At 40.3% G+C, this 14,202-nt stretch overlaps 1 protein-coding gene across 2 annotated transcripts; it reads right to left on the reverse strand.

Moving 5' to 3' along the window:
• Nucleotides 1-5,430: 5,430 nt before the first annotated feature.
• On the reverse strand, nucleotides 5,431-13,785 carry RIT1 (Ras like without CAAX 1). 2 transcript variants are annotated; one of them, XM_082614973.1, is made up of 6 exons: nucleotides 13,220-13,785; nucleotides 12,600-12,744; nucleotides 12,372-12,428; nucleotides 9,607-9,680; nucleotides 9,193-9,384; nucleotides 5,431-8,135 (listed from the first exon to the last, which is right to left on the reverse strand). In XM_082614973.1, exons 2-6 carry the CDS (start codon nucleotides 12,700-12,702, stop codon nucleotides 7,905-7,907), a joined length of 657 nt encoding a protein of 218 aa, XP_082471099.1. In that variant the 5' UTR covers nucleotides 12,703-12,744; nucleotides 13,220-13,785; the 3' UTR covers nucleotides 5,431-7,904. The 2 variants fall into 2 exon arrangements, with proteins under 2 accessions (XP_082471099.1, XP_082471100.1); XM_082614974.1 differs by having other exon boundaries at nucleotides 13,261-13,402.
• Between the last annotated feature and the right edge of the window lie 417 nt (nucleotides 13,786-14,202).

The raw sequence follows: 14,202 nt of genomic DNA on the forward strand, positions 1-14,202 counted from the left end.
TGGTAAGAGTATCTTGGCACTCAAGATGTTTTTGGCTATAATTAACAGGAAACCCAATTCAAATTGGCTTAAACATTAAGAATATGGATCGGTTCACCTAAATGGAAGTCCAGAGGCAGGTTAGGCTTCAGAGTTGACTCAGCAAAGGGTCACTAATACTATGAGGGGCCCAGGTTCTTTCTGTGGGCCATTCTGACATTCAACGCTAGCTTAATCATAAGGCTTTTATGATATTTATAGAAGCACCCCCCGGGGGGGGAAAGGACCTCTCCTAGAAAAATAAGTTCAATCATTCCTAGAAGCCTCTAGCTATTCTTTCCTCTTACCTTGCTGGTCCAAAATGTGTCACATGGTCATTTCTGAACCAATCACAGGCAAGGAGGATGGGATTATCTTTAGGCCATTTAGGACTGTTCTGGAACTGAGTATGGGAGATGGGTGGATTCTTGAGTAGAACATTTCCTTTGGAAGAAAGAATTGATGCAGGGTGGGCAATGAATGAAGAACATCACATAGTTGTTTTTTTTTTTTTTTTTTTGGCCGCCCTGTGCAGCTTGTGGGATCTTAGATCCCCGACCAGGGATTGAACCTGGGCCCTCAGCAGTGAAAGTGCGGAGTCCTAACCACTGGACCGCCAGGGAATTCCCACATAGTTTTCTATAGTACCTTTCACTCCAAGGTATTTTCTCCTGTGATCTTGTATCAAACTCTCTGAGAAGAGTTGCCAACCTACCAAGTGCCTCACCTACCAATCTCACCCATCCCCCATACCTTGTGGTTTGAAAAGACCAACAGCCTAGTGCTTGAAGTCTTCTTTAAATAATTCAAGAACAACATAAGTTTTAGCCATAGGGCATAATTTTTCAGAAAACTGAGAACAATTTATTCTCATTCAGTATAACTTTTACAAGATAGTAAGCTGTAGAGTATCTCAATTGCCTAATACCATATTAGGTCAAATACACCTTCTGAGCACCTCTAATAAATGCTCAAAACTCTGCTTGGTGTTCAAGAACAAACTCGTAGAGGAGGTCTTAAAGCTCAGCAGGCCCAGGAATAGATGTGCTAACAGAAAAATCGATAAGAGCCTGGGAATTCATTAGCTGCTCTCGTGTTCAAGTCTGGGGAGCTGGTAATTCACCTCAAACATCATGGTAAACCTCAATCTAACTGAAAAGCTCTGACAAGCTGTAAGGAGGGACTCATTCTCTTTTTAATAATAGTAATAGCAAAAATAGCTAACACGATTGAATGCTTATCAATGCTGGGCACTATTTTAAGGACTTTATAAATTTAAAATTCAATCCTTCCAACAACCCTGCTGGATATGTGCTATTATTATCCCCATTTAACAGATGAGAAAACTGAAGTCCAAGGAGTGGGACTTACCTGGTGGTGCAGTGGTTAAGAATCCACCTGCCAACACAGGGGACACGGGTTTGAGCCCTGGTCCGGGAAGATCCCACATGCTATGGAGCAGCTAAGCCCGTGCACCACAACTACTGGGCCTGTGCTCTAGAGCCCACGAGCCACAACTACTGAGCACCGTGTGCCACAGCTACTGAAGCCCGTGCGCCTACAGCCTGTGCTCGGCAACAAGAGAAGCCACTGCAACGAGAAGCCTGTGCACTGCAACGAAGAATAGCCCCTGCTTGCCGCGACTAGAGAAAGCCCACGTGGAGCAACAAAGACCCAACGCGGCCAAAAATAAATAAATAAATAAATTTATTAAAGAAAAAAAAAAAAGTCCAAGGAGTTTAAACAACTTGTTCCAAGTTCCACCACTTATAAGCAATGCAGCTCGGATTCACCCTGTGCACTCTGACTCCAGAACCTCTTTTTTCTACCATCACTACTGGTGGAGACTTCAAAGAAAGATGCAAACAGAGGCTATGGGAACTAATGCAAATTAGAATGTATTCATGATCTTGATGCCAATGTCCTCAAGAATGTTTTAGAGGGTCATCTGCTATTGTACGAAACTGGACATTTTCATGATTTACATTCACCCACACCAAATCAGCCTCTTCTCAGGCATTTTTCCAAGTTAACATTTAAACATTATTGTTTACCAAGGAGTTGAAACTCCTGCTTGTCCTCCACCCCCTTTCACTCTCCCACCATCTGATCTGATCAAATCTCGCAGGAGTTTTTGCACTTTAGAATTAGAGGCACCCAAAGGACAGAACTGAGACTCCAAGAGCTGTATGCTTGTTTTCATTCACTGTTGAACTCCCAACACCCAACACGAAGCCTTGGCATTCAGTAGGCACTCAGTAAAGGTTTGTAAAATAAAGGCAGACAGGCAGTGAACAAAATACTGTCTAGGAAGCAGACCTAAAGCAAACAGAAAAAGCCTTTGCCTCTTCTTCCTATTTACTCTGAGTCAGAGTTTCAAAAGAAGTCTGGTCTAGAGTTGTTTTTTTGGTGGTGGCGGTGAATGTATATTAGCTGCAACCAGACCCACATACTCTCTTGAGGAGTCTAAGGATATGAAAGTAAGAACAGCCTCAGTGTTTTGGGTGGGACTGTGCAAGTTATTTCTGACTAAATTGTATGTGCATGCATGCCTTCCAGGCCAGCAGAGATTTTATGTCGATTGCACCGTATTTGAGTACATAGTTAGAGTCACCTTCGTATAAACCATAAGTTTCTCTGCCTCCACTCTCTCACCTACACACTCCTCTGCAAGGAAAATAAGAAACGTATCTGGTGGGGGATATTTCTGGAGCTAAAGACTTTCTCCTGGCTCAGAGCAAACTGTAATAAACTCTAGTAATAACCAGCTCTGGGAAGGGCAGGAAATGACACATGTCCCCACCCCAGCAGCTTTTGTTCAAAAAACTGGGTGACTTCATGATGTAATCATGTGTGCTGGGGAATGTACACACTGAACCAAAAGCTGCTCATCATGTTTTTTTCTTCTTTTTTAAAGCAAGGGCTATCAGACAAAGCTAAAATATTTCAGTAATTTTGTCTCAAGGCCAACTCATATTTAAAAGTTGATTGGAGGGAGTTCCCTGGTGGCGCAGTGGTTAAGAACCCACCTGCCAATGCAGGGGATGCGGGTTCAAGCCCTGGTCCGGGAAGATCCCACATGCCGCGGAGCAACTAAGCCCGTGCGCCACAACTACTGAGCCTGCGCTCTAGAGCCTGTGCTCGGCAACAAGAGAAGCCACCGCAATGAGAAGCCCGCACACTGCAACGAAGTGTAGCCACCGCTTGCCGCAACTAGAGAAAGCCCATGTGCAGCAACGAAGACCCAATGCAGCCAAAAATAATTAATTTTTAAAAAGTTGATATATATTGATATATGTATTGAGATATATATTGATATATTTCAAAATATCCCAAACATTAAGACCTAACGGCACTTTGTGCTATCCAATGGCTTCCTTCATGACAAGGTATGAAGTTGTATTTCTTGCCTGTCCCTACAGCCAAAGCCCTTGTTTCCTTACTCCTGAACTACTAGAGCAGACTTCTTGTTGCTTACTTCCAGTTGCTCCCCATCCCCACACCATTCTACATAGAGCCACGATTTTCCACATCTGTTAACTACAACTCATCACTGCTTTAAACAGTCCTCCAATGATCTACCAAGACACTTTGACATCATCAAGCTCAGTGATTCCTAATCCAAGAATGGCGGCATGGCTGCAATCAGAATCACCTGGGAGGTTTATGTTTTAATATAGATTCCCGGGTCCTATCAGAAATCTATGAAATCAAAATCTCCAGAGGTTAAAGTGAGAAAATGAGAAAAAACAAAACAGCTCTCTAGTTGTGATGTGCGGGCTTCTCATTGTGGTAGCTTCTCTTGTCGCAGAGCACGGGCTCTAGGCACTGGCTAGCGGGCTCTAGATCGCAGGCTCAGTAGTTGCGGCGCACGGGCTTAGTTGCTCCGCGGCATATGGGATCTTCCCGGACCAGGGCTTGAACCCGTGTCCCCTGCACTGGCAGATGGATTCGTTTTTTGTTTTTGTTTTTTGTTTGGCAGGAGGATTCTTAACCACTGCACCAACCAGGCAAGTCCCTCAGCCATCTTTTAAAGCCAAGTGTTTGCCAAGTTAACAAGGACTTTTAAAAATAAGACTTCAAATTTGTCTCACCCCTCTCGACTGACTTTGGAAAAAGTGAAACACTGCCAATTATTTGTCAATGGCGTACTAAACTCGTATAAGCAATTTTTTAAAAAGAAAATAAGCAATACATACGAGGAATGAGGAATTTCAGAAATTACATCTCTGATCTTATCTCTTCATTATTCTATTCAGGTCAAATTCAGTCTCTCAATTTTGCCTCCTCTCCCATTCACTCTTAAAGAGTCGGCTCCACTGATCTGCCCAAGCTATGTTAATTCCTTCCTTCTTTGAATCCTTGTAACACTCTGACTTTGAAGTACGTAATCTGTTGCTTTAAGATTGATCTCTAGTTGTTTTGTATATGCAAATTTAATCAAAGCTCCAGAGCAGGGATATTTTACAGCCCTCTGAATCCCTCACAGCTCTTAAAGCAAACAGTGCTTAGCACACATAAGTGTCCATAAATACTTTGACTGTAATTCCACTGTCTATCCTAACAGAGGTTACATTAGAACATAGAATGCTCCTCTTCCATTACCCATTTTAATAGTGGACACACTGACAGTTACTGACCTACTCAATAAATGTTAAATCATGAGGACACAAAAATATATTCCCTTAATGTCCAAACTAAGTCCTCTCTACCACTGATGCCAATTTAGAGTAGTGGAGATAAAAGCAACGACCTTCACGTAAAAAATTATTCCTCATTCTCTCACATTTAGTTTACACACTTGAAACAATTTCAGTTAACCCTTGATCCGGTGGGCAAATGCACTACCACTTTCAACATGTTTTTCCCGTCAGCCCACCAAAGAGGTAGGCTCTTTTTTAAAAATTTTGCCTTGTCCCTTCGCCTCTCCCCAGAGATGCTGGGTTATCAGTGGGGTCTCTCCGGCACCTACCCTGGAAGCAGCAGTTCACTCTGCGACCTAAGTCCTCCAATGGTATGGCCAAATACCAAGTGTCATCCATCTACTGGCTCCAGGACAGTAGGCAGTGCTTTAGGGTCAGGAATCAGAGCCAGGTGGTGCCTAGAGCTGGGACCCCAGCTGTCACATGGGGGAGACTCTTCCACGGTTGGATGGCAGCACCTCCACCTCCCATCCACCCCTCGACCTAGGCAAGCACTGAGGTAATCTCTGGACAAAGCAGCATTCTGGGGCATGCTCCCGAGCACTTGACACAGGTGTTCTATATACGGTGGGCACTCAAATTTTTTTGAATCAATATTTTCCGGAATATAAAATCTCAAGGTATTAAGTTTTTTCTTAAAATGACCCTTGTGTAACGATTCCAGACATTTCTACCCATACACAGGTAAGTAAAGGAAAGGCCCAATAAGTTGTTTAAAAGTTTTGTATTGTGTCATACAAACTGTCATCATATACAAGTGCATAAGTGAAAAACTTTTCTCTCCCCACTCTTCCCCATACATTACAGTAGACCAATTCTTGCTAATATATCACAAAGTTAAAACATATATCTCTTTTGGAATTCTAAACAGTTAATTCTAGACACCAGCTTCCAAATTTTGTAACTTACCAATCTGGTATGGACATGAACAGTTCCAGTGCTTTTCAACTTGTCCCTGAATTTTTCTCTCCTCAAAGTTCCAGGCAGTAATTGATTTTAATGCCCTCAAATTAGATAAAGCTGACTATTTAGAGCTTATAAATTATTTACACTATACAGTCACTAAGAATAGAGCTATGACTCACACATATTATACCCCTCAAACTATTTAGCACCATGAATAGAATTCTCAATACTAACTGATGGGCTAAGTAATCCAATGATCAAATATATGACAGTGATAGTCTTAAAAACACCCATTTGTTATTTTTCTTATATACATTACAAACTCCCTCCTGTCTTATAGATATAATTACATAGCTGTCAACTTCTTGCTTGATGCTAATAACAATTCCCTAGGTTATTAGTAATGAGAAGCTAAGGCATTAAACCTAACAGGCTCTAAGCTAGTTTAAATGTGGTGAAATACTGTTAAAATAGAATTGCACTGTACTTCTTTTCTAACTTCACACTTCTCCAAAGTGCTATGGTTCCTGTAAGATTTTTCTCCTGCATAGATTCAAATTCTGCATCTTTCAGTTTTGGATGGCTTGAGTACCATAAACCATGATTTATTTGGTAGCAAAAACGTTTCAGGAGTTTCAAAAGGGATCACTACTCAGCTAAAAAAGTTACAACCATCACTTTCCTTTAAACCTAGAACACATACCATTGATTGGAAGAAAAAATACAACAACCCTGTCCTGACTGTAATAAAAATGGAAAACAGTGAATTAAGCTGTGCACTTTTTAAGAGATGCTACACAAAGTCATGTTCTTAGAGTTTAAAGTGGTCACAAACACTGCTTCAGTGACATTTAATGTTCAACATATGCTACATTACTCTTAGCACTTTTGTGCTTAATCTCCACACATAACAAGTTCAGGTATCAAAATAATCCTGATTCTAAAAGAAAGAACTCACCACCAATATTTAAAGCTGATTCTTCCCAAGAAGATAGGATAGTTTCTCAACTATGCAGTTATCAAAGTGGTACTGTCTTAGGCTAAGCTTTGTCAAGGCTCAGGCAAAACCCTGAGATGAACTTATTAGCAAGGTCCTTGTAAAGAAATCTTCAATGAGAAACTCAACATATGGGAATTTTAAAGCTTCAGACTGGCTCATTACACAGAAATGCCACAGGCTTTCTTAGAACACTGAGTCTAGTGATTGTCTGTGTCAAGGAGGCACATATACAATTTTACTAACTCCTGATGTCTCTTCTGTATGGAAAATGCAGTCAGTCTGATGAAGGGCCTAAAAAACATTCTGCCAGGCCTAGCTCTTCTAGAGAGCACAGGGAAGCTAAGGGAAAGTACTAGGAAGCAATTAATGTAAATGTATTGGTGTGTGCATCTCTGGGGAAAAAATAAACCTGTACAAGGCAATGGCTGTCCCAACCAAGGATTTAGATTAAACAACAGTTTAGTAACCCAGTAATAGTTCCCAAAATGTTTACCTTTGAAGGTAAAGAAGGGCAAAACCCTGAAAGGAAGAGTAAAATAACCTTGTAGGAGAAAGCTTCATTACATTTTATATTTTTCTGTTTGCTCTCATCCATCCCAGTGCATTTGGGTCAAATGTGTACTTGTTAGAAAAGACAGGCTCCTCTGAGGAGCACTGTTCTGATCCTAACTTTTTCTAGCCAAGCTCCTGCAAAAACATACAGCCTGATTTCCCCAATCTGATCACTCCATAATCTGCAACAGGAGTCAGTTCCACAGCTATTTGCTGAACTTTAGCACCGATCTCTTTAGAACTGATTTCCCGATGATTTTTGTTCTGTCTCCAGGAAGCACAGCATGAACAGAAAAGACTGAAGTCCTTCCCTGGGACAGTCCCAGGAAATTGCAGTTGAAAGAGAATGCAGAATACTGCATGGCAAAAAATTCCTCTTGTGAGCTTAGTCAAACACGTATGGTATGCGTATTCCCCCGGGTATAAAAAATTTACATTAATTAATATCAGCAACAGAACCCAAAACATTGGTAAATCGAATTCTAATGTGACAATTTAAAAGTAGACAGTACTCCACTGGGTTAATAAAATCAGAATTAGCTAAGAAACAATATTTTAAATACCATATCATTGAAAACTCCTAGTGGGCATGTCCCCTTCATCAGTTATTTTTAAAATAACGGTCATAACAGGAGAAAGAACAAGCACCATGCTCACTAATGCAGGTTACTGGACTGCTCTGATTAAGCACTGCAGTTCACAGATAAACATTTCACATCTTCCCTTCAAGTTACTGAATCTTTCTTCTTCCGGAACGGTGATTTTAGCCTCTTCCACACACTGTTTTTGGGTTTAGATTTTTTCTCCATGGCCAGCACTGCCTCCTTTTCTTTCCTACGTATCTCCCGTACAAGGGCATGGAATACATCATCAATGTAGTAGCGGTATGCAGCAGATGTCTCGAAAAAGGGGCAGCTGAATTCTCGGGCCAAAGCCAATCCTTCTTCCTTGGTGACCTTTAAAAATGTAAACATGAGAAAATTTACAGTGGTAACAGCAGAAAATAGTCACAACTGCCCCAAAAAGTGAAGGGGTTACCTTAACAGGAAGAGAGTGCCTCAACTCTGGAAAGGTCCAAGCACAGCAGAGTGATATTTGTAATGTTGGGAGGCTGGATTACATGACTTCTAATTCCTTCTGCTTTCAAATTATGTGATTCTATTTCTAGTCTATTTTAAAGATAACTTTTTGGAACAGGGAATAGTTAGTTATAGATATCAAATATACAATCTTAATTTTCTTCATACTTTTCATTTTAAGAATGTAAATCACAAGGCAAAGAGAGGTATATTTAAACTACAATACTGAAAACCATAAGGAACCTGAAATCAACATATCCAATTATGGATATTCCATAATTTCTCCTACTTTTGGACATTTAGACCTATTCTAATTGTTTGCTACCATAAATAGCCTGGCAATGAACATTTCATATATAAATCCCTGAATAGATTAATTCAAACAGGAATTAACTGAGAAGCATTATGAATTTAACTACTATCATTGTACCATTCGTTGCTTTCACTGTTAGTGATAAATGTGCCCCTTTCACCACTCCTTCAACTCTATACCAAACAGCAAAATTTTAAACATTGTTGCTAACTTGAAGGGTATCATTTATTCTAAAATCTTCTACAATTTCTCTTATTCTCCCTTTCCATGGCTCATAATCCTCACCATCAAGAAGTATACCTTGAAGCCTAAGTTTCTCTTTTTGCAACATAAAGAGATTTACTTCTGAGGTTTTAGAAAATGAAAATCCCATTATCCTTCACTTAATGTGTATTCTATTTGTCATCTGATTATTATCCTGTGGATTTTGTCCTGTAAACTGATTCCTAAAATCCAGATTTTACCCAAAATAAGAGCACATTAGTAGATATAGGGAAGTTTTCCAGGCTAGGGAGAAGCTAACTTAAAATTTTCTTTTTAAGGCAAAGAAATTTATAAACAGAGAAACACAAATGACTAATCCCATAAGACTACACATAGCATTTTCTAGTCTATCCTCACCTGTCTTAGCTGCTTTAGGTCAGACTTGTTTCCCACAAGAACCACAGGGGTATCATCAGTACGTCGAACTCGATAAATAAGCTGTTTAAACTCCCGAACTTCATGGAAACTTCGACGATCGGTGATAGAATAACAGATGATAAACCCTTCTCCTGCCCTCATATATTGATCCCGCATGGCTGTAAACTCTGCCTAGAGGGAAACAAGGATTATTAGTGTATTGATGCAACCTGGAACTATATACACTTTAGCTATTTATTTCAGATTAAAGAGAGATGTTGGTTACCTGCTATCCTGAGTCAGAGTGCATGAAAAATTAAAAGAGATGAACTAATGATCTTCTCTGCATAAGTCTCCCCCTCCCCTTTACTAGCACAAAAAGGTCTTTACTCATAGCATTTTGGGATTTAATACCTGTCCAGCCGTATCCAAAATGTCCAGATTGGCAGGCTCATCATCAATACGGATCCGGATTTTATAAGCATCTTCTACAGAAGGGAAGAAAGGTGGTACTATTAACCCATAAATGCAGGAATATGTAACCTTATTTTGAAATTCATCTTATGATGGAGAAGTAGATTACACATTTAAGTGCCCAAATGTTCTCAGGAAGCTCCTAATTCCATTGAGATATGTAAATTGGGTCTTCAACTAATTTCTTTTTTCCCACGTAAACCATGACATAAGTTTATTCATAGCTAAAGCTTATTAGACTTCACCCACAATTCTAAAAGAGTTGAGAGATTGTCTTTTTGAAAAATGTTAGGCCAGAAAAGTAACTTTACCATTTACTAAATAGTTATTAGACGCCAGGCATTATACTAAGTGATTTATATATGTTAGCTCATTCAAGAGTGACAATAATTCAGTGAGGTAGGTATTATTACCTCCATTTACAGGTAAAGAAAATTAAATTCTAAAACATTAAATGTATTCCCCATGTTACAAAGTTCATTAATGATATAGCCAGAATTGAATCCAAGGGCTGCTTGACTCAGAAGCTTTATGTACTTAACCATATGCTATGGTTCTCCTCATTTTTAACATTATAGGAAAAGCAAAAACCAGAGTTTACTATTTTCTAAAGAATCCATATTGTCATAATTTCTCCTTTATAAGAGCACATTTCTTTATGTATTCTTATGGTAACCTTGGAAAATACAGCAAAGTAAAAAAGAAGAGAAAAACCTCACTCAGTATTTCCATCATTCAAACAATTGCTGCTTACATCCTTATGTATTTCCTTCAAACATTTTTTCTTAAACCCCTGCTTCTGACTCTTCCTCAAAAATGAAGAGCCTACTAAATCAATGATTCTCAAACTACAGGTCATGCATGATCCGTTAGTATTTGCGAACTGTGGATGAATTTAATGGGTTGGGACCAGCATTAAAGTAAACAAGCAGAAATCTAAAATGAAAGAGGAAATACAAGAGTGCACCAAACTTAGTGAGGTAAATATAGTTTCATGATATTTTAATTACATATGTGCAAACATATACTTATATGTGTACTGGTTACAATATAAAGTTTTTCTTCTTAGAGTTAGCAGCCAAAGTCTGAAACAAAATTGCACTAAACTGTAATCTCAATGGCAGCAGACCCCATATCTTTTTGCTCACTACTGTGCCCCCAGGGCCTAACAGAGTGCTTGGCACATAACAGGAACTCAAGAGATGAAAGTATTTGTTGTTGAAATCAGATAATATTGTCAGAAGAGCAGCTGACTGGGGAAAAAAAATCAACTGATTAAAAAAAGTAACTTTTCAGGGGACAAGGATATGGGTTTTACTTTATTTTTTTAAATTTTATTTAAAAAAAAATTTTTTTTATTTTGGCCACACCATGCGGCTTGTGGGATCTTAGTTTCCTGACCAGGGATTGAACCCAGGCCCCTGGCAGTGAGAGCACTGAGTCCTAACCACTGGATCACCAGGGAATTCCCAGGTTTTACTTTGAAGAAAGGAAAAGATACTTCTTTTTTTTTTTTTTTTTGGCCACGCTGCATGGTATGTGGGATCTTAGTTCTCTGACCAGAGACTGAACCCGTGCCCCCTGCAGTGGAAGCACAGAGTCTTAACCACTGGACCACCAGGGAAGTCCCAGGAAAAGATATTTCTGGAGTTCTAAGTAAATTATCCTAGGCCCTAAATTAATTTTATTCCTAGAATTCCCACCATAGTGTGAATTCCTGAACAACCTTCTAAATTTAATATAGTACATGAAAAAATAAGAACTGTTTCTATTTTCCCCAAGCCACAGAAGCATCTACTATATAAAATGACCACATCCAAAGATGGGTTAGCACAGAACACTCATTGCCTCTGTGGAAAAAAGAGCAGCAGAGGACTGACCCAATGGAAATCCTTCCTAGAGACCCGGGATCATGACAAAGTGTCACATCCTGAAAATACAAGTAATATGGCAGGTATTCTGTGCCCTCCTCTATCCCCATCACCATTTTTCTTTTATCCTGGGATATAACTCCTAAAAATCAAACCTGCCTCCTTATGGTTCAGGAATGATAGTAACGTTCTTGTTCTTAGTGTTTACATAGAACAGCAGTTTTTAAAAAAAGGCAAAACAAAATTACTTCTTACTCTCTAACACTGTTTTACTAACAATACAGCATTAAGGATTATAAAAGACACGAAGACCTTGCTATATAATGAACTTGAGGTATAAGGAAGTAAATGAAAGGCTTCTTCTAGTGGAACAAGCCCAGGCTCTGCATGTCTGGGTTGTAAGAGTTCAGCAGGCTGGCTCTACTTGTTTTTCTGCTTCCTTCTGTGTAAGTTCAAACCAGCTGACTCATAGTTACAGAGTCAGTCTCAAGTCAGACCCTTAGAAAAAATAATAGCAAAAGGCTTCGTTAAGTGGCCTTTAAATTTTTCCCTTAACCTGGCAATACAATATACCAACCATAAAAATATAACAAAGAAAGTGTCCCACTAATGTTCAATAAAAGACAGACTAAGATGGCTGATACACATATACAGTTAAGCTAGGAAAAAAAAATCCATTTGCTTACCAACTGCTATGATATTCTTATTAAATAAATCTGAATTAGACACCAAAAAAGGCTCAAAATATAAATGGTTTAAAATTGTTTGAAAAAACTGACACCAAGACACTTTTATGGGGTTTATTTGGAAAACCGAAGCGATAATCTGACTTACCAATGGTGGGATCATGATCTTCTGGAAACCGGTGGCTGATGAACTGCATGGTCATGGCTTTAAAACAATAAAGGAAAGTTAAAATCCACACAAAGGTCACCCACAGAAAGAACTGTAAGTATCAATATTGCATGATAGCCAGTCTCCCAGTTGGTTTGGGTGGAGGGCATTTGTTGTAAGAATTTTTCATTCTAACTTCTTTTAAAATGGAAGAAAAACGTCACCTACCGCTTTTCCCTACACCGCCAGCACCCAGCATCACTAGTTTGTATTCCCGTGACAGCCCTGCAGGGCTGCTACAGCTACCAACTGGTCGAGTTCCAGAATCCATTGTCCTCTTGGAGAATCCTGGGCTGCCCCGAGGAAAAGGCACCTGGAAATAAAGAAGAAAATATTTAAACCAGGATTTAGACACCGTGACGACAGTCCTAGAGCCAGTGCCCTACCTTCCCATACCCTGACCTATTACTCCTGCTCCCTTTCTGGCGGCCCTAAGAAACCCTACATCCTCACCTTCCCTCCGGGACAGCTCACTCCTATTAAACATCACAGGTTTCCCGAATTACTACACTTTCCAGAAAGAATAAAGAGACAAATAAATTTTGAATTTCTTTTCAAACTGGAGCACCGGCACAGCATGAAGGAGTCCAGTGAGAAAGATGAGGTTTGGGGACCAAAGGAACACCGCCCCTTAGGCCGCAGGGGTCCTCTCACACCAGCGGTACCCGGAGGTTCCGCCCCCTCCCCATTCCCCTCGACAGCTCCCCTCCCCCAGCTGCATCTCCGGCCCGCCATCAGGCCCCCCCACCCTTCCGTTTCACGAGCCAACCCACTCCTGCTGCTCTTACCCGTCGGGACTTGAAGGCGTCGGCCGAGTTTGATCACTCACCTCACCCTCCTCACTCGCGGCGAGGTTCGGCACTGACCTGTGACCCCTCCCGCAGCCGGGAAAGATGGCGCCACCAGCGCCCGCGTCTCGGCGGGAGGGGCGGAGCTGCCCCGTGACGCCCGCAACTGGCCCCGCCCCCCGGGGAGGGCCATCTCCCCGGCAGGTCCTCAAAACCCGTTCCGCGACTCACCACCGCTAAGGGCCTTGGGAGAGTAGCATATTCAGGACATGCCCACAAAGGCGTTAAAACAATTATTAACACAAGTCAGATAAGTATGTGATAAGCGACACACAAGGGGCCTCTAGAATAACAACTTACCCAGTATTGTTGAAGATTAAAAAAAAAAAAAATTTGGCCAAATGAATGTGGAAACAGGAAACGGGAACCCACCAAATCCTCCCAAGAAACAAGACCAAGATCAAGTTTAAGGCTTAACAGCAGAAAAAGCAAATTTCCCCAAAGAGACAAGGACAATGACTTGGGCTCTTAAAAACAGAATCAGGTCTCAAAGATAATGTTCTAGTTAGACTAATCAGATTTCTTTATATATTGATACTACCCTCCGGCAGGAAATGATAATTCAAGAGTTTTCAGGGGTCCTTAAATTAAATACAGCAATAAATGAAGGCACTATCAACTATATTCACCTCTAGGTAGCACACATAAATACTAGAAGGAACTTCACACAGGGAAATTTTTCTGTTGCAACTTCTGCCCACCCTTCTTCCTTTTTAGGCATGTTTTTCCAAGAATAACTTGTATTTCCTTTAAAAATATTTCCTTCACTCAGTCCCTTTACAAACCATGTTCAATAAAGGGGGGCTAGAATATCAAAGTGTAAAACATCCACCACAAAAATCCTTTACATTTTCATTTCGACTTTCAAGGGTTTACTCTGGAAAGTCATAAAACTCTTGGAACTGCATGCAAACTTTTGGGTC

This window comes from Mesoplodon mirus, assembly GCF_964341445.2.
Source record: "Mesoplodon mirus genome assembly, chromosome: 3".
NCBI lineage: Eukaryota > Metazoa > Chordata > Mammalia > Artiodactyla > Ziphiidae > Mesoplodon > Mesoplodon mirus.

Bases quoted from the DNA above. Each gene is read 5' to 3' on its own strand.
- RIT1 (XM_082614973.1), bottom strand. From the start codon at position 12,702: ATGGATTCTGGAACTCGACCAGTTGGTAGCTGTAGCAGCCCTGCAGGG. The intron at 12,429-12,599 runs GTAGGTGACGTT...ATTGTTTTAAAG, and splicing joins TGGCGGTGTAGGGAAAAGCG to CCATGACCATGCAGTTCATC. The intron at 9,385-9,606 runs GTATTAAATCCC...GTTTCCCTCTAG, and splicing joins TTTTGGATACGGCTGGACAG to GCAGAGTTTACAGCCATGCG.